The sequence below is a fragment of the Diadema antillarum genome, unplaced genomic scaffold (assembly GCF_040938485.1).
Source record: "Diadema antillarum isolate AM-2024a unplaced genomic scaffold, OU_Dant_1.0 seq00000463_RagTag, whole genome shotgun sequence".
NCBI lineage: Eukaryota > Metazoa > Echinodermata > Echinoidea > Diadematoida > Diadematidae > Diadema > Diadema antillarum.
The window spans coordinates 900,689-921,420 of record NW_027271434.1 but is presented as its reverse complement, the minus strand read 5'-3'; the positions used below and the strand labels follow the sequence as shown (position 1 = coordinate 921,420).

Genomic DNA, 20,732 nt, shown 5'->3' with positions numbered 1-20,732 from the left:
AGGTCATAAGGAATTTTCCCTCCTAGATGTGGCCTTGCTTCCCCCAGGTGAGGTAACTCCTGTAAGAACGTACTACATGTACCTGAGGGATCGGACAGAAAGGACGGACGAACAAGAAAGGGATAGGCTGCACCATCAACGGAGACACCAGAAGTACATGTAGTACCATGATATGTGGTGCAAGGTGACTGGCCCGACGGTCAGAAGTTTAGTGGGGCTATGTAATAAGACTTGACATAAGGATAATGCTCAAAACTACACTCACATCGCTTTTGGACAGGAATCAGGGCTGCACTCTTGTAGTCGGATTGGACAGCTAGCAGATGGTGAGCCTGATCTAAACACCATGTATATACGTCATCACCCATTATTTGTGAAAGAGTACAACAGGCAGTGTATGTCACATTTCTCCAAAATAAAGGGAATAACATCCCGGCTAATTAACAAAATGGTGTAAAAATCTAGGGAAAAAAGCTAGGACTTTTACACAAAATTAATGAACATTGCTCAGGAATTGACATTTCACATGATCAGATTACTGAGAGAAAAAAATTAGAACCATTTTAGCAGGTCTTTAATATGCTACAAAGCAGATGAAGATTAGGCCTTCCTGTTTCCAAATCAACTATGAATCATTATCCTTCAAGTAGAGCATTCACATTCTTGTTACTGGGCGAAGAAATAAGATGAACAGCAGTGATCACAATAATGATGCAATAATGAGGTGAGGTATGGCTGGACGAAGTACATGTAATGTATCATTCACACAATTATTGTAGTGCAGTTTTAATACACGTTCAAATAGACAGTAATGAATTGAGTATTAAAATCAGATGAACAGAATGGTACAAGTTCCTTCAAAATTGGGTGTGAAATAAGAAAGTTACTGAATTCTAAAGATTTCACATATTTTCACTGAATCTTGATATTGGCCACAACTGCACGCAAAAATTTGAAGAGGTGACAATATTCCTAGGCCTATCTGACAACTCTCCCTCTGGTTTGTACACAAGAACACAGCAAAATTCATGTTTTTTGGTCAATAACTTCACAAGTACTACTCCTTTCCCTCCATGAGTCGCCTTTGCCAAGTTATAACAAGACCACAATTACTCGATGAAAGTATTCCTAAAACAGTGCACTCCCTTTATCACTAACACAGTTATGCAGAAGTAAAAATTCAGGTCCCAAAATAATCATCTTAATTTTTTACATCTTTATATACTTTACTGTTCTGCTATGGCAAAGTTTCGATACAAATGAAAGAAAACTATTGTTCCCATGGACTTTGTTACAACGGGAGCTGCATACACTGTTTCATGTCCTTCTAAGAAAAGGAAGAAGTCAAGCGACGATTTTTGCACATGTCAAAGGTCAATGGGAGACTTATGAGGAGATCTGCTGCTTACATCATTGTTTGTGAAAATGTGCAAAACTTTGAAAATTTCTCAACTCTCTGATTTTGGTCCAATTCTCATGAAACCTCAATCATTCATTCTGTTCATCTGTTTTTTCTTTACTTATCAAAACCAAACTGAACTTGGCATGCAATTGCACTTAAGTGTAAAGGCAATATAAATTCATCCTGATTTCCGGTGATACACAGCCAAAGGAGGACAATTAGAAATATGCTGTGATATATCGTAATCATAATGATGATGGCATTCTCATTCATAAATGAGAACCATTTCACAAAATACTGAATCACACACATATAGATAGATACAGATAGAAAATAGAATGCTTGTAGTGGTCGGCAGTTTGCTTCACTTACCAAAAATATGCAGCATCAAAGATGTAAAGCAAAAGGAATGACAAATGTACTTCCCAGTTGCATTGTATGATATCAGCTATATTTTTTCACACAAAATGGAATATGCATTATAATGCTTGATTGTCATTTGCTCCAGGCGGCGTGCAATAGCTTCTGTATGGCTTTTGAGGCCTCGTAGGCAGCTACGGGCTATGGTATTGTGAGTATCATGCCATTCTTTGTATGGACCCTGCAAGGGGAGGAAGTGTAAATCCTATCCTCACAAAGTATTCAAAAGCAACATGTAGCCTCATGACGATAAAAAAAAAAGAAAAAAGTGTTGAATAAGTGTGTAACTGGCATCAACAGGTAGAGCACTGAACAGGAAAATATGGATTTAAGACATGATATGAACTAAATCCATCTCCCTGTTAAAAACACAACACATAACCTTCCTTAACAGTGTTCAGTAGCCTGTGACCTTATAACTGTCTTCACTTGTAGTTCCATGTGACTTTAATAAGGATTAATATCAAATACATCAATGTTAAAACATGAGACTAGAAAGAAAACTTGAAACAAAAAAAGGTAAATCTCCCTTACCAGTTGCACTGTTAAAAGGGAGACAAAACTGTGGGCAGATTGTAAATCAGCACCCGTCAGCAGCAGCCACCAGGAGACAATATCAACAAGGAAAGAAGACTCCAAGTTGGCAAGTTAAATACTACTATCTAAACCCGACCTACATAATTGGCACAACCTTACAACATCAAGTGTTTTCTCTCAACCAGGTGTAGACGTAATCGTAGACGAGCAGCATTATGGCGCCGCCTGGTCCCAAACGCATGATCTTCGGCACCAGGCCTCGGTAGAGAGCAAAGAACCTACAACAAGATAGAGCGGAAGAAAAACCAGAAGGTGATAAGAACATTCAGTACTTTCATGTTTAGATGATACATACCTTTCTCCTTGATAGCTACAAGGCATACCAGATGGCATATGTATCCTTGGAAAAATTATCTTTATCAGAGTGGAGTATTTCAATATCAAACCCAAATATAACGCCCTGACATCTTTTGGGGCTGAGGTATACTGGGTAATATACATGACACCTGTGTGGCATAATGTCGTATATTCAGAGACTCCAACTTGCCCACTTTGAGGCCATATTCTAAGTAATGTCCCTTTCTCCTGCTTAAGATGTATTTTCTCCTGTTTCAACTTTAGCTTTCTAATACTCAACTTTAGGTTTGCCAAATATGTTCAAAAATATGGTTAACCCTAAAAAGACAGGGGGGGGGCCTAAAAGGCCCCCCCTCGACATTTCGCGCGATTACTCTGCAACACGCAATGCTCTCGCCGCGATGCTCTATGACTTTTTTCTTTCGAGTTTCCCGCACATTTTGACACCAAATTTGTGACGCCCGGGGATACGGTTCTGAAGTTATATAACTTTTTGTACATGCACGTGAGGCCGAAATGGCTCAAAAATGTGATTCTGTGTACAAAGTCAATGCAAATTGAGTTTTTTCACATGGTTCATATAAATATGCTTATTTTTACTCTCAATGGCTAAAATTAATTTGTTTTAGGAGTATTATGCTTCAAAAGGTGTCTGCCACAAATTTTGTTTAAAAAACCAACAAAAACAAAAGGTCAAAAAACAAAGAAATACATAAGAAATTCATAAAACAATAAAATAAATAAGAAATTAATTTTGATACCGAATTTTTTTTCAAGTACATTTGCTAAGAATGCCACAAAGAATTATTAGACAAAAAATGAGCACTTTTGGAGCTTTATTTACTGATTTAGATCAAAGAGTCTGATTTCTCGCATAAATTAGCATAATTAATCAAAATAAAATAAAAGAAGACTATTTTGGAAAATTTAAATATACGATCTTGTAGATTACATCGCACACTACCATTGTGCAAATTTTCGCGGCGATCGCGCGATCCACGGCCGAGATCTTAAGGGGGGCCCTTTAGGCGCCCACCCCCCCCCCCCCCCCAGTCTTTCGAGCTACCAAAATAGCCCAGTCTTTTTAGGGTTAAGATACAACAAGATAGCATCTACAACTCTAGAGCTTCCAAGAAGCTTCAAGCGGGTCCTGGACTCCAGCCACAAGCAATGTTGTGCTTTGCACTGGTGATGCGCACATATATTGTGTGTATATCCACGGGTCTCTAGTTCAGGGCTTCAGGTGGGAGAATATCCTGCTTAAAAAATGCTTGGGGTTGGTATCTCTGTTTATTCTCTATCAGCTTTTACATATTTCTCAAATAAGCTTTCTCCAATACTTGGTTGATATTACAGTCTATCTATTCTCATTATCTATTTTTTTCCCTAAGATCGCATTCTTTTAAAGGTCCTGTTTACCTTTGGCAGCAGTGATTTTAATATGATTCATATGTGTATGTCTGTTGTATCACAAAACATCCTACCATATAACATTTTTGCAACAAAGCCTAAAATATAAGGAGATATCAATATTTTTCTCATTAAACTGTAACTGTAGACGGTTTAGTCTGGAAACTATTTCTATAACTATTGTTTACATTTTGTATATTTAATAAAACTTAACATCGATTATGCGGAATCAATTTTTTTACAGTAGTTGTTTCTATCCCTAATTCACATTTTAGAATTATTTTAAAACACTAATACTGCGGGTTTTTGTTTTATCTGCAAATGGTGAATTATGCCTCTAACAAGACGAACACACATCAGTACTCCTCTGTCCAAACATCTATCTAAGAGTATCTCCTTTTTGTCCACACTCATTCCATCACCACCTCCTTCTTTGTCAATATGTTTCAGTAAAATTTTACTAGTTCATTCTATTTTTAAATTCCTAAACTGTTTTGACAAACATTTCCATATGACAGTAGGTTGAAAATTTAGGTGAAGAGTCACAAAAAGAGTTGATCTGTCACACTTCTATATCTACAAGGTGTTACAAAAAACATTTCCCACTTTTGATCCTTAATAGTTAAAAAACTATATATCAGATAACACTGACATTGATATGAGCAATAGCTGAATAGTGTACAATTTTCTTGGAGGCAATTTTAAAATGACAGCATGATTCAGTTTCATTAAATTAAACATTAATTTGTCAGTTAGGTTTCAGATTTTGTTCTATTTTCAACCCTCTGTACAAAACTTTAACTTTGCACAGAAGTCAATTGGTGTGTATGGGAGTGTGTAGTTGACACCAAGACAATGGTCCATGACAATGACCAGGAACTGAATGCTCTATGGGTATTTCTTCATGAGGAATTCCACTATCACAGCTAGTCTTTATTCATTCTGAAATGTGGTGTATGTAAACACATGGAAACATGTGCTCACATTTTTCATGTGCATGCATTTCACCCTTTGCTAGGAATTCAGACTAGCAGTTCCCCCAGGGCAATCCATCATGAATAATTAATAAAGCATTCATGTGCCTTGGGGCAGAGCTCTGAACAGGTGGTATCCAGGTCCATTGTTCAGGATCATTGCAAATACACACTCACATACACATCATTGGTTACTGTGTAAAGCTCAGGTTTTGTACAGAGGGTTAGAATTCGACCAAAATCTGGAACCTAACTTTGAAATCAATCATTGATTTTATGAAACTGATATAGGTTTTCATATTCAAATCACTTCCAACTAAATTGTACACTATTCAGCTATTACTAATATCAATGACAGTTATATCTGATATATAGTTTTAGAGCTATTAAGCATCAAAAGTGGGAAATGTTTTTTGTAACACCTAGTAGTTCTCTCATTCTCTCTTATGTGCCCTTGTGCTACTCACCCCTCTTCTCTGTACACCATGGCTATAGTCCTGAAGCAACCCCTGTACTTGACCTGACCTGGGACAGGCTGGGGCCCCTGGATGCGACTCTTTGCCACGTCGAACGGAATGTTGACCGTGGAGCCGATGATGCCAGCGATCGTGCCTATCGTGAAGCGCCGCAACAGTTCTAGTCTGTGGTCCTGTTTTCACCAGAAAGAAGAACAGGTTTATGCTTTACTGGACAACAGAACATTCCCACATTTATGATTCTTGGGTCAGTGCTATCTATCTAATGTTACTAATCTCTTTTCTGTCGAAGAGTGGATATCATCTAACTTAAGCCAACTTTAATCTTATGACTTGATATTCAAGTTCTACTGCAGAAGTTAGCAAAGATAGAGGGATGTTTCAGCATGATTTAACAATTACTCATGATAGCATCCTTGGGATGACCAAGGAGGTTCAAGAGAATGGAGTCACAACTGTCTTATTTCCTTTACTAGATGTTCGATGCCACCGCTCAGAAATATTTGAAGCATGTGCCAAACAGGATCTGCCACGCAGATAGGAAGACAATTGACTCGTGTCTCATTGCATAATTACCAGCCACTTTCTAAGGAAGATATGTCTTTGTGATGGTAATTGCTTTTCGCTATCCCTTCTTATACATACAAGGTAGGTGGTACAGACACGAGGATGTGCGAATAGAAATTGCGTAAAAAATGCTGAAATAAAGATGAAAATTACTCGACTGGGCATACCTGGGCACTAATTTGATATATCTATCAACAAAGAATTTTATTTGAAGATTATTCCAGGTCAGTTTTATTTGTCGGAATTAAGCGGAAAAGTGATAAAACCGGCTTTCCAGGATGGTACAGTTTTAACATTTTCACATGATACAGCTCTGATTTACACTTTTGCACAAATTTCTGCACGGGATTGATTTTTGTTTCACGTGCTTTATCATTAAGTGAAATTTCATTTCATTTAATAAATAAATAAACAAAATATGGCCAATATTATGTTAACGTTCAAAACGAATCTTCAGATTGCTCAGCAAGACGGCGGCTTCGAACATCAATCATTAAAGGCACAAATGCACCTGTGAAGTTCTTTTGTACATCAATAGAAATCTGACAACTGTTTGAATAATTACAGCCAGTTGGAACTCCAACTCTTAAACCTCCTTGGGATGACAAAACTTTTTAAACTCAAAATCATGAATTTTCTCAAGAACACAAAATTTTCATAAAATTTTCATAATTTTCATAATTTCTCTCGAGAACACAATTTTCAAAAATAATTTTGCAACATTTTTGCAAAATTACATCAATGTCGACATCACATGATGTAGAGACATTGTTTAGAATTAGATAATTTGTAATGTTTTACAATGCAGATCAGTATTTTTCATATTCAAATTGCGTTAGGAGCTTTTTTTAATGTGAGCCGATTGAGATACAAGGTCTTGTCAATCCAGGGATGATATGCATTTTTGGTCCTATCTACTTAGGGTTAGCCTCATCACTGAAAGCACTGTTCTTCTAGACAGTGCTGTTCAACGTGGCGGTGAATGCTACGAAATGATAAAATAAATCACCTAATATTCTTACATACAAATAGAGTCTACGAGTCTATATTTTCATGAATCGGGACTGCTTGAATTTGCAATTGTGGAGTACAGTACATGTCAGGATCAGAGCTAAAATATGTTTGCGTGTTTATAAATTCGCGAATAGCACACGCAAAATTTGCGAAAATAAAAACCTCACGAAATATTTGGCATATACAGTATATATATCTATAAGCACCTTCTTTGCTTTCCTACTTATGTAATGAAGACAAATCAAGCACCTACATTTAGATGGATAGCCCCATGGACAGATTCAGGTGGTACGATAGATTCACCGCTCTGCTTTTCCTGTGACTTACCGATGAAGAGGGGAAATAGTCCTTGATGTTGTGGTAGAAGCCGAAGTAGATCATATTGAAGATGCCATGCCTGCCCAGTGTTGCTGTCAGTCCTCGCGCAAGCCCTTCCGACCCAAAGCCATCCGTGCGAATGACATGTTTTGCCATGGCAAAGGCACTCGGTTGCTGTAGAGGGGAAAACATAAACCTTAAATAATTTTTCATGCTAATTCTAAAATGCGCTATTTTTTCTTTTCACTGAAATTTCATGACTTCTTTCTTTCATACCTAGCAAACATTTCAAGACCCTATTTGCAAAAATCAGGGGTATGCTTGCCGAGATATAGCACATTTTGGTGACCAATGTTACCAAAAATGGCAGTTACTAGTGACTTTTCATGTGAGCAATGTATGGGTTTTACAAGAAGCCTAGGATCAATGTTTACAATTTCAAAATAGCCCGCGCTTTATAGAGTTAAAGGTGGTTCTAATAAACACCTTTTTTATCATAAAGGCATGCAGACACTTGGAGCATATCCGTAAGCCATTATATATCACAGCAGGCATGTAATAATGCAACACTTACCATGCACTGAATGGATGTGGCAGTCCATTGCAACATTCACTGTTGCTTGCATACAAACACATTCACAATAATCATGCAGGAGTGTGACGCAGAAGCATGTAAAGCAGACATGTTTCTTTTTCTTTTTTTGAACCATACCTCTTGCATGCTTGTTTACATCGTGCACATTTTTTGGATCATACAAATGAATTGTTTGTTTCCAATAAATTACTAAAAGTATCTGATTCGTATTTGCATCACATTGGAATTTTTACGCATAAGTTGAGTATTGGCGATCTTCCTAGTTTATTTTCCTCAATGTTTGTTAAAAGCAGTGAAATTCCTAATTGCCCTACAAGACACAGTGGATCATATCACTTTTCCCCCGTTCATACAGTTTTAGCCCTTAAGACAATTACTTCTACCGGTCCTTCTTTCTGGAATGAGTTAGATTCTGTTTGGCTGCAATCAAGTTCTCTGAGTTCCTTTAAGCAAAATCTAAAAGCCAATCTTTTAAAATCCTATGTTTAATTACTTGACATGATCATTTGATATATCTGTGCTTATTCGCAATGATGCCTCGCTCGGGTGACTACATTTGCTTGACCAATATTGCAACTTGATGTAGCATTGAAACCCTGAGTTTTATCATGAACATTATAAACTATCTTGTACATTCTGTAGATTTTATTATAATCTCGACATATCAAATTTTGCATGTGTTTCATCATTTTCGTAATTAGCATGTTGTACTAAACGCTTATATTATTACTTTGGAACCAACATCCTACAAGCATTGCTTTTTATTAGGTTCCTCATATTACACATCATTATATTATATGTCCTTAAACATTTGTGAAATTATGTCTAAAATTGACTGTTGTGTTAAACATATTTTACTTCGAAATCACATGGAATATGAAACCTGAATATGAAATGTGGAATATGGAACATGAATTTAAAAAAAAAAAAATTGAAGTCAATTTATGCACTTCAATTTTTGCAACTGCTTGGTCAGTCACAATACGATTATCGACTTGTTATTTTTAAGTACCTCCCCACCCCCATCACCTTACAAACTGTATGTACTTTTTGTTCTCTGCTTGTCCATTTTAAAACATGCTTTCAAGCTTTGAAACTATAGCATCTACATAATATGAGGTTAGAATTTATCACGGTAAATAATTGTGATCAAAACTTTTAGCTTGCTATACCAGGTGTAAAAGTGTAGCAGCAAATAAATAATATGGTTCAAGCAACCCAAAAAAAAAAAAAGAAGAAATGTATGGAAGCATTCTCATGACTTACTTGTTTAAAGTTGTTTTGGTCTGCCTGCAATCTGACTTTGACAACCTCAAATGGGTTGATGAGAACTCCCTCAGTCAGTCCAGAGGAGAGTCCAGCAAGAGTAAATGTCTGATGAAAGAAAAAAGGCAGTAAAGTTGCTTTAATCAAAAGCCTCTTCAATTTCAAGGCATCTATCTAATGTTAAGGAGCATTAAAGGGTGTGTACAGTTCTAGTTGAGGTGAGGATTTAGCTTTTAACGTTTTGCGAGATATTCAGAAACCACTCTATGAGATGTCAAAGGGCATGCAATTCTACGAGGTATCAAAAGTTTATTTGATGAAAATCGGTTTGGAAATGGCTGAGATATCCCAAAACAAGGTTGAACAAAGAGATCCTAATAAAAGGCGTGGCCTGTCGCCTTTTATCATTATCACTTTCTTGGATATCTCAGCCATCTGAAAATCAATCTTCATCAAATAAACGTTGAATCCTTCTAAAATTACATGCTCTTTCATATTTCATAAAAGGTTTCTCATTATCTCAGTTAGGAATGCTCAAAACATGAATCCCCACCTCAAACAGTAAAGTACAGTCCCTTTAATGTTGAAGATGACATTGGAAAATAAGAACCTGTACATGTAAAATAAAACGAACATTTCTCTCACAGATAGAGAAAAAGGAAGAAACTAACCCATAGTGGGCTGATGAATGACACACAAATTACTTCAACAATTCTTGTCTAGAAGACAGGTTTGCCAGTATATACCTTTCAATTTCAGATTACACGATCTTCTTCGGACCTTTGCACACACAAAAAAAGAAGTCGTCTAACCAATCCACCTCAGAATTGCTTGATCAACTACAAAAAACAAACACACAAACTAATATAGACAACCCTTTTGAATAGTTATGCAATATCCATATTCTCACATCACATTCTGCAATTAACACCATTGCTCTTTCAATTATGTTCCTGCACTTTATACTTTCAAACATGATTTAGGAGCTGGTAACCCCCCCCCCCCTTAAATCCTGAAAGTCACCCACACACACATCTGATGCACTACTCACTCTCATTCTCAACAACATGTAGGTGACTGCAGACTTACCAGCGGTGTCGGCGTGGGACTGCCAAATAGAAACAGACCCTTGTACTGCTCGAACGTGAAAAACTTTGTGGCACGCTTTGGCGTCTCTGCCATGATGGGAGGTAGAATGCCCTTGTACAATGAAAGAGTTCTGCAGCGGAAGAGATAAAGAGAAAGTGAGAGCATCATGGAAACATAAATGATACTTATTCTTATACAAGGCTGCACACTAACCCATTTTTTACAGGTCCATTCCTGAAAGAGTTACTGGTCCAACAGTGATATTTACTGGTCAGGGACTGTTGGACCAGTGCCAGTGTGCAGTAGTGTCTACTGTTGTTTCTTCAATCCAAGGTGTGACCATTTGTTGTTGTTGTTTGTTTTTTTTTACAGAAAATCCATATTATGCCACACATGTCCTCTGTACAGGACTTGGTCATTCAAGACCCCCTGACATCCTATTTCGGTTGTGTATCGATGACTACTGCCGATATGAAAGGGGTCATCTTATCACAAATTCAGTAATTGTTTGCTTGAAATATGCATCAGATGTTTCTGACCATTAGAATTTTCATTACTGGTAGTTTGCACACATTTAAGATCCACACCATAAAAAAATCTTTCTTGCCTATCATAATAAAGTCGCCAGAAATATGCATTTAATACCAAGTGATATGCACCTTGCCCAAACCAGATGCACCAGCTCACAATAGCAAGACAGGTTGCATAAAATACAATTTGTTTATTCTGCTCCTTTTCTTTCAATACCCACAATCCTTCAACATTTTGCCCATCATACTATCTGAGGCACAGATCTGTGAACACTGTCTTGCTATTGTGAATGTGTGCATTAGTCAAGGTACAGTGCGTAACATTTAAAGCATTGTAATGCTTATTTCAGCTGAATTTCCTCTTGATGACTTTCTGAAAGATGAGAATTGCTTTTTGAGGGAAGGGCTTAATGGTGCAGAAAAAAAAGAAACTAAAATGATAATAAAAAAACTGCAAAACATATTCTGATCAAGTACATGCAGTTCCAGACTTTGCGATTTGTAGACCTATTCATATCAGAACAAGTCAACATGCACAGGATATCAAGGGACCTTGAAATGATCTTGTGTCTACATAATTGTGGTGAAAAGCAGAACCATACGTATTGATGAGTAAATTTGCATCTCAACATCTGATGAGTCAACATTTTCAGAAGATCCTTTCAGGAGAGACAAGCATGACACTTTCATAATAATGGCTGTTACAATTTGTGTAATTAGTATGAATTATGCACTCATGTAAATACCATTGTCAAGTTTATTGTTTGATTGTATGTATATAGACCCCCCTGGGAGAACAGTACTTGCCAACTGATGGGGCTACTCCATTAAAAAGAAAAAGAAAAATAAATAAATAAATAAATAAATAAATGCAAAACATTCAGAAAAACACCTTTAAATATGCTCCCTCGTATCTTAATTTGTAGATGAATGAGTTTTATCCACAATACATTTCAAATTAACCATCAAATATAATGCTTTATTCAGGGGTCCTCAACCGTATCAGGGCAATTCCACCCCACCCCCCCCCCCCACCCCCACCCCCCGCGTAATATTGTGACAAGGTTAGGGTAAAGATTAAGGTTATGTTTAGGTTTAGGGTTAGAGTTTGGGTTAGGGTTAGCTTCAGGATTAGGATTATGGTTAGGGTCTGGACAAGTGTCTGAAGTAATTGCCCAGGGGGTAATTGCCCGAGACCCATCCTCAACATATGCCGAGCGGTGGTTAAACATGTATTTTCTAAAGAGCTGATGAGAATAATCACATAATTTCTCTATGCTGCACACTTTGGCAGACTCTCATTTTCCCTCGTTCCCCATCTTGTGTAAGAAACACTAAGGGCAAGCCCTCACTCTACAGAGAGAATGTTTTCTATGCATTCTACGACTTGCAGCAAAGGACTCCCCATGTCAAACTCCCTACAGTTTCTCCTACCATTCTTTACCACACAATGCAATGTTTACTCTGCTACAAGCCACTAAGGTAGCATGGCACTCAAGCAGGCAGTCTTTTCTATTGTGTGTGTGTGTGTGTGTGTGTGTGTGTAGAACAGCAAGAACAGCAATGTACACCACTCTTTAACAAGTACAGGAACATGTCTACCATTACTTCTTCACACACACAGCATATGGCATTGTAGACCATAGTGCATATTGCCTAAATTTGATTTACCATTAAGATAATATATCTTTAAAACAATCAATAGGTAACACTAATTTCTGGTCAATAATATTCTTTCCCAATAATCATAAACCTATTAACCTACTTTAAAACATGGTATATTCGCGGCATGAAATTTTCGCGAAATGCCACTGGCATTCAATGCATATAGTGTAGACAAGAACTTTCACATGCATTTTAATTTCGCGAATCTTGGCACTCGCGAAATTAAAATGCACGTGAACTTTCCTCGTTTTGCAGTTTACCCATTATAACAACCAATATTGCATGCCCACAGAATTATGTAAAACAAATGGACTGCTTTATTGCTGTTGTGCAGAAGATGAACAGGCATTGTGTATCCTTAGAATATGGAACATAGCCGTATGCTACAAATTTATTTCCATTATCGTCTTGACATTATGAATTGGATTGCAAAATTCAACGCAATCTGATGCGATCCTACCATGCAAGAAAAAAATTACACTTTGTATGACAGCAGCATATGGCACCTGTGCAAAGAGCAGTTGGCTTGACTGTGCTTGAGGGTGGCATAATGTGACATTAATACCATAACTATCCCTGGCCTAGGAGTCATCAAAATATATGGATATAGAGACATAATTAACACCAACACCCATATTGCCACGTCTTTCCATTCTAACTCTTGTAAAATAATAATAATAATAATGATAATCATCAGCAGCATCATCATAACAACAAGGAAAAGTAGAAATTACGCGGTGCGTAATATATGTCCCCGCCGGAAGTAGCATTTTGTAACAAAATGTGCAATATAGGTAAAAAATCAAGGTCAAAGGTCAAAGAAGTCAAAGGTCAAAATTCTGTGTAGAAGTTTTGAAGCCCTCACCTAGTGCCATCACATAAAGCAAATGGAATCGAAATTGGGTTAGAAATGGCGAAGGAGTAGCATTTTGTAGCCAATGTACAATATAGGTAAAAAATCAAGGTCAAAGGTCAAAGAAGACAAAGGTCAAAATTCTGTGTACAAGTTTTGAAGCCCTCACCTAGTGCTATCACATAAAGCAAACGGAATCGAAATCGGGTTAGAAATGGCGAAGGAGTAGCATTTTGTAGCAAAATGCACAATATAGGTCAAAAATCAAGGTCAAAGGTCAAAGAAGTCAAAGGTCAAAATTCTGTGTAGAAGTTTTGAAGCCCTCAACTAGTGCCATCATATAAAGCAAACGGAATCGAAATCGGGTTAGAAATGGCGAAGGAGTAGCATTTTGTAGCAAAATGTACAATATAGGTCAAAAATCAAGGTCAAAGGTCAAAGAAGTCAAAGGTCAAAATTCTGTGTAGAAGTTTTGAAGCCCTCACCTAGTGCCATCACATAAAGCAAACGGAATCGAAATCGGGTTAGAAATGGCGAAGGAGTAGCATTTTGTAGCAAAATGTACAATATAGGTCAAAGGTCAAGGTCAAAGGTCACAACTGAAATTCTATGTAGAAGTTTTAAAGCTCCCATGTAGTGCTATCATATAAAGCAAAGAGAATCAAAATTGGCTCATAAATGCCAGAGAAGTAGCAAATTGAACATTTTGATCACACACGGACGCACACAAGGACGGACGCACGGACGCACGGACGGACGGACGGACACACGGACACACGGACGCACAGACACACACACGTACGGAGCCCGTTTCATAGTCCCCTGCTCGAACTCGTTCGGCGGGGACAATCATGATAATAAATTATCATTATTCATTCTGCCAGACTTCCTTTAGAAGTACGAAATTTGGAAATGTAAAAATATTGCCCTCACTAAGACAATATGCCCCCTATCATTGTCTACCACAGATTGGGGCAATATACAAATATGTTTCATTTCACATCTCACCCTTCCTGCCTTGTCATCTGCCTGACACAGTCCAACATCCCTGAATATTGCATGTTGCTATTTGGAGTGCCCTGGATCTGAAACCTGGAGATGAAAGAAGAGCAGGTCAAGTATTAAAGTGACATCATTCCTTCTGAAATATTTTTAAGTCTACTTATCACAAATATAGTGCGGGTGGATCCAGGAATTTTGAAAAGGGGGGGGGTGCAAAAAAATAATTCTGGTGCCACTTCTGGATTTCATTACATTTTTTTTAATATGTTTTGTTTTAACCTAAAAAAAAAAAAAAAATTAAGGGGGATATGCGCCCAGTTTACCCCCCCCCCCCCCGATCCGCCACTGTACTGTATGATGTATACTTACAGCATGCACTAAAATTTCATCAAATTTTTTTTTTCTGTGTGTGTGTGTGTGTGTGTGTGTGTGTGTATTTTCAATAAATGTTCAATGGGTGTTCCTGGTTATGAAGGTAGAGGAAATTTTACTTATCAAAAACATATTACAGATGAAAATCGATCATGAAAAAAAAAAAAAAAACACTTTACCTTGTCTTGATGACGTCCAGTGGATGCATGATGCTGACTTCAACCAGCCCTGCACATGTCAGAGAAAGAATTGTTAAATTCAGTCAGTCACATTTTGACAGCAAATGATTTTAGATGACAACAGTGAAGATCACATTTAACAAAAGAATGACATGCACCAAATTTAGCTCCTAAATTCTCGCAACATAATTGTCACTGGGTAAAGCAACCTATTGTTGTATATGGAGCTTCTTTTATTCTCTATCATTCTTGCGAGTCATCTTCCAGTTACGAGCAACAAGATCCTTCCACATAAAATCTTAGTTTTTAAAGTGTCAGGGCGTATACTTTTATACAAACAAGAGACCCGCGGGTCATGCGCTCACCTGAGTATCGCAATTTCACCTTCCATGCATTCTTGCACACTCTTACCTGAGAACATTGGAAACTTAGGTCTGCATATGGATCCCCCCCCCCTCAACTCCAGGGTGGGGGGGGGGGGGGGGGGCAAGCAGCCCTGGATCTGCAATGAACAAACTTGGAACTACACGTAAAGTCATCAATGTACAAACTCATGGTATTCACTATGCTTTATCATTTCTGGTTCTAGAGTAGAAGATTTTAAATATTCCTTAATGTGGGAGGGGGAAGGGGGTGGGAGGTGGGGCCCATAGGGGCCCCCAAGAGAAACATGGTGCCCATTTGAAGGAATTGAGATTCTATCCCCCGAGGGATGCTACCTGCTAAGTTTGGTCAAAATTCATCATGAGGTTTTTAAGAAGAAGATGAACGTGTACAATTCAGGCCCCATTACAACTGTAGTGTAGGACTTCTCTCCATCCCCTCTCCTGGGTCCCAAGGGGGGGGGGGGGGGTACCCCTGATTCCGCCAATCCCATGAACAAACTTGAAACTACAGTCATCAATGTACTAACTCATAGTGTTATCTAAGCCCTATTACTTCTGGTTCTAGAAGATTTTTAAAGATTCCTTAATTTTAGGGGGTTTGGGTCCCCCTGGGGGCCCTCCAGGTGGGCCATGGTGCCCATTCGAACAAATTGAGATCCTATCCCCCTAGGGATGCTACCTACCAAGTTTGGTGGAAATCAGACATGGGGATATCAAAGTGAATATGAAAATGTACGATTTAGGCCCCATTAGGACCCCTCCCCATCCCCTCCCCTGGGTCCCAAGGGGGGGCACCCATGATTCCCCCATGAACAAACTTGAAACTACAGTCATCAATGTACTAACTCATAGTATTAACTAAGCTCTATCACTTCTGGTTCTAGAGAAGAAGATTTTTAAAGATTCCTTAATTTTAGGGTGTTTGGGCCCCCCTGGGGCCCCCCAGGTGGGCCATGGTGCCCATTTGAACAAATTGAGATCCTATCCCCCTAGGGATACTACCTGCCAAGTTTGGTGAAAATCGGTCATGGGGTTCTCAAGAAGAAGATGAAAATGTAAAAAGTTTACGCACGACGGACGACGGACGACGCACGACGCACGACGGACGCCGGACGAAGAGCGATCGCAATAGCTCACTTGAGCCTTCGGCTCAGGTGAGCTAAAAAGGGGCAACGATTATTTCTTTCTTGCCATTAGGGAGATACATCGTATGTCCATACTGGCAAAATATGCGAAGTGATTCATTCTTCAGTCACTCTAATGTAGGTTACTTATTTAGCACTGGCAAATCAAAGCATGATAGATTTTAAACATAATACACAACATTGCACTTTTATTTTAAACATAATACACATTGATGTGTATTATGTTTAAAATAAAAGTGCAGTGATCACTGCACTTTCGATATCCTGCCACATTGAAGAGAACTGATCAAATGTACATTGATGTTTCAGAGATTCTAAAATGTGCATTGATGTTTCTGAGTTTCAAAACAAATCCTTTTTTGCGCTGCCTCAGGAAATTTTGACAGGATGTGTGGCTAACGCTGTGCAGCAAAAACCTTGCACACAAGCATTTTACAGACTTTTAATCTGTTTTTTTTTTTTGGGGGGGGGGGATAAATCAAAGAAAAGAGGGAAAATGGGTTGAGACTGGATTTAATGTCATGTGATCAAGTCACTGACCCATTCTGAATCAGAAGAACAATGGCCCCTCTTCCTAACCAGGAAAATTACTACACTGCAGTGAAATGACCCAAGCTTGGTCAGCAAGTGACCATTAAAGTGAAGTGACCTTTTGATCCAAAGAGTCCCACTGTCCATGGGATTACAATACAAAGAAGCCACTGACTCCACTGCTCAGGATTAATTAAGTCTCTCTAATACCCTGGTACACCCCTCTGCTCGAAAGAGGTGCATTCATTAGGCAATTTCAAGGTAATTTGATTGGTAGTCCCAAAATACTGTACAACATTTAGACAGAAATTACTGCTTTCCTCTTGCAATTTATACTCCTGTATATATTAAAAGCAATGTGTGAACATAGTGGCATCAATTGAGAGCAAAGTCACTCATATGTTGAAAACTTTGAACTATGTACTCTACTTCACAGTAAAAATACCCAGGGTATAATCAATCACATACAGCCTGCTTCAGGGCTACAAGTGGCGGGGGCAGATTCTTATCTCAATAGATCAAATCGGTTCATATTTGACACTGTATTGTCCTACCTGCCGATCCACCAGCTGTAATCTGCTGGCACGCCTCCTTGACTTTGCCCATGGTTTATCGCTGATCAGCTGCTGTCGTTCTGAGAAGGCTGGTCAGTCTGCCACTTCAGGTCTCTTAGTATCACCTCTCTTTTCACTGCAATATAAACCAACCAAACAAAAGGGTATTAACCCGTTGAGGACGGACTGATTTTGCTACAACACGCATTTCCTACAGACCTCTGCCCGAGTATACTCGGGACTAGTCCTCAACGGGTTAAACATGAAATCTCAAGGAACCTAGAAACAAATGTACAGTACATGTTTGCACTTGGCAGTTATATCTTTATGCATCAAATTCTTCATTTCATTTTATTTTTGGTGAAGTTCAATTTGTATCATAATCCCCCCCCCCCCAATAAAGCTGGTAGAATATTGACTTCACTGTGGAAAATATTTTGAACATTAGTACTTCTTGAGGACAAGATTAGAGTCGAGGTTGGAATTTCTGGTTGAGATGGGGGATTCCAATCTTAACTTTTTGTGGGATAACTAGAAACCACTTCAAATGAAATATTAAAGAGTACCGGTATACAATTCTAGGAGATTTCAAAGTTTATTTGCTGAAAATCGGTTTTGAAATGGCCGAGACATCCAAAAACAGAGTAAAATGAAGTGGTCCTATTCATAAAAGGTGGGTCCCACCTTTTTTTTTTTTTTTTTTTTGGGGGGGGGGGGGGGGATAATTCCATCATTTCAAAACTATTTCTTATCAACTAAACTTTGAATTCTCCTTAGAATTGTATGCTCTTTCATATCTCATGAGAGGTTTCTCATTATCTCGTACAAAAAAGTAGAAAACCTGAAGCCCCATCTCAACCAAAACTATACCTTAACAGACAAGTGCCCATTCAATTCATTCCCCCCCCCCCACACACATCAAGCTCAGTTGCCCATGGCAGAAGGACAAGCGGTTTGTGGCACACTGCAATAGAACAACTAAATAAATCTATGGAAATAGCGTAGCGTGCTACTACTATCACAATGAGCATGTTCTGCTGGAATGATGAGCCACTGGGCTCTGTAGTGACCCGTCAGTGACAGAAGGAAAAAAAAAGACAGTCATTCATCTCCTGAAAGCATCATCTTTCTCCTTACCCAGACAAATATTACAGATGTTTCAAATTCAGGGTGATACAATTACAAATCAAGTGTACAAGAAGGGGTGAAATAAGAAATAGCAATCCAGCCATGAGTGTGTTTGTACCTGTGCTTCTAACTGCGAAACACAGCCCGAACGCCAAACGCGAAGTATACTAGTAACTGTGTACAAGGAGCGCCCCGGGGTTACTGTGCTTCCAGCAATTAAGGCATGCATTTCACTCTTCATAACGATAAGAGTGTAATCACACGCATTGCGGAGGAAATGAAGCATGCCATATCTATTCTGTATTCCGTTAACTTAATTACTTAACTATACACAGCCCAGTCACTATAAAACGTTTTTTTTTTACAGTGACTAGGTTGTGTAGATATAGTTTATTAATTTGTAAATTACCATGCCATGGCATCTGCAAATACAATTTCAAGGTCATAAACTGTACATCACAGCTGAATAAAATCTGGGTGGAAAGGCAGTGGAATTGCTATGGCTTGCAGTAGTCCTATGGACTCGCGCTCCTAATTGTATTGGATAAAAGAAAGGCAAGTTGCAGTTGCCATGACAACACCAGTCAGGAAAGTGGCTCAACTCACTCGACAGTTCCAATCCAAGTGCAAGTGAAGGTGTTACCAGCAGCATCAACTGCAATCCCAAAAGGTCATTGCAACTTACCACTTTGTCCTTGGGCATGTTTAGTGCACTATCTCAGAATAACAGAAAGTGAAATGAACAGGATGAAAGTGACAGGTTCTTCTTCCACGTTCTTCTTCCAGGTTTAATAGCGACCACAATCAACAATAAATTTACTTATACTTTATCTATTCATTGTGATCACCAACTGAGTGATATGAACGGAAAACTGCATAATAACTCATCAAAATATTCATTGGAATCCATACCTACACTGACTGATATTTAATATTCTCTGGGTTCTGAATGATCGAGGCGAACACTGACACATTCCTCCACTTCACAAAGTCAAAACTTGCACAAGCAAAAACATAGCTGGTCAAGCGCAGTTTTCTATGGAGTAAATTTATTATGGCTGATGGTGGAACGTCCGAACACGAGCTGGATCTGCATCTGGGGCTGGAATCCAAGTCGTGGAGTTCAAAGTCGAAAGGCAAATTTTCGAGGTATTTTCTACACTATTTCATGCCTTGTATGCATGCAAATGGAACTAATAAATGTGATCATCCCATGAGTTGACATGAATGGAAATTGCCCAGCCGCACCCGCCCGAACGGATCCACGTCCCGTTGTCCACACCACCGGAGCACCACCGGGGCATGCAGTAGCACAGAGGTTGAGGTCGTTGCATGAATGGGCAACCGGCCACACGCCACACTCGTGTCAACGGGATTGTCCCAATTGTTTCTGTATTTAGTGCATAGTCTTTTTTGTTAGTCGTTTATGCAAATAAATCTACGTATTTTAAATATTTCTGCGTACGTACCAATACAAAATACATATTATTATTGCTTCTTTACAAAATTATTTTTACATTATTATACAATGCTTCGCATTATGCAACACTGCAAATATTTTTGATAATATTTGGTTACATTTTACCTTATAAGACTACGTGCACGCAGTTTACATTTTCAACATCATTACGTGTCGTGCGCATCACCCCCCCCCCCCAGTAGCGGCTCTGTCCCCCCCCCCCCCCCCATATTTGATGTTGTTTTGATTGGCGTGTTTCACTCAGAGGTGAATGTTTACGCCATTTTCCTGATATACAGTTTATTTTCCTGATACACTCCTAAACTTTCTGTAAAGATGTCTTTTGCGTCTATCTTTAAAAAAAATCATAATCATAATCATAAACGCGTTTGAGGCATTTTTGGGCGATATAGATAAACCCAGTCTAAATATCATTGACACGCTTTTGAAAACACACGGTCAACTGTCTTCAAGGCGGGGACAATTTTTTAAACTATACAGGT

The 20,732-nt window shown here is 38.5% G+C and overlaps 1 protein-coding gene across 1 annotated transcript; it reads right to left on the bottom strand.

The window, feature by feature from the left end:
* Positions 1–2,522: 2,522 nt before the first annotated feature.
* LOC139733212 (mitochondrial 2-oxodicarboxylate carrier-like) lies at positions 2,523–19,816 on the bottom strand. Its single transcript, XM_071644050.1, has 9 exons — positions 19,683–19,816; positions 17,643–17,778; positions 15,027–15,075; positions 14,482–14,565; positions 10,426–10,555; positions 9,337–9,444; positions 7,485–7,649; positions 5,568–5,749; positions 2,523–2,637 (listed from the first exon to the last, which is right to left on the bottom strand). The coding sequence occupies exons 2-9, from the start codon at positions 17,692–17,694 to the stop codon at positions 2,523–2,525; spliced, it is 885 nt and encodes a 294-aa protein (XP_071500151.1). The 5' UTR covers positions 17,695–17,778; positions 19,683–19,816.
* Between the last annotated feature and the right edge of the window lie 916 nt (positions 19,817–20,732).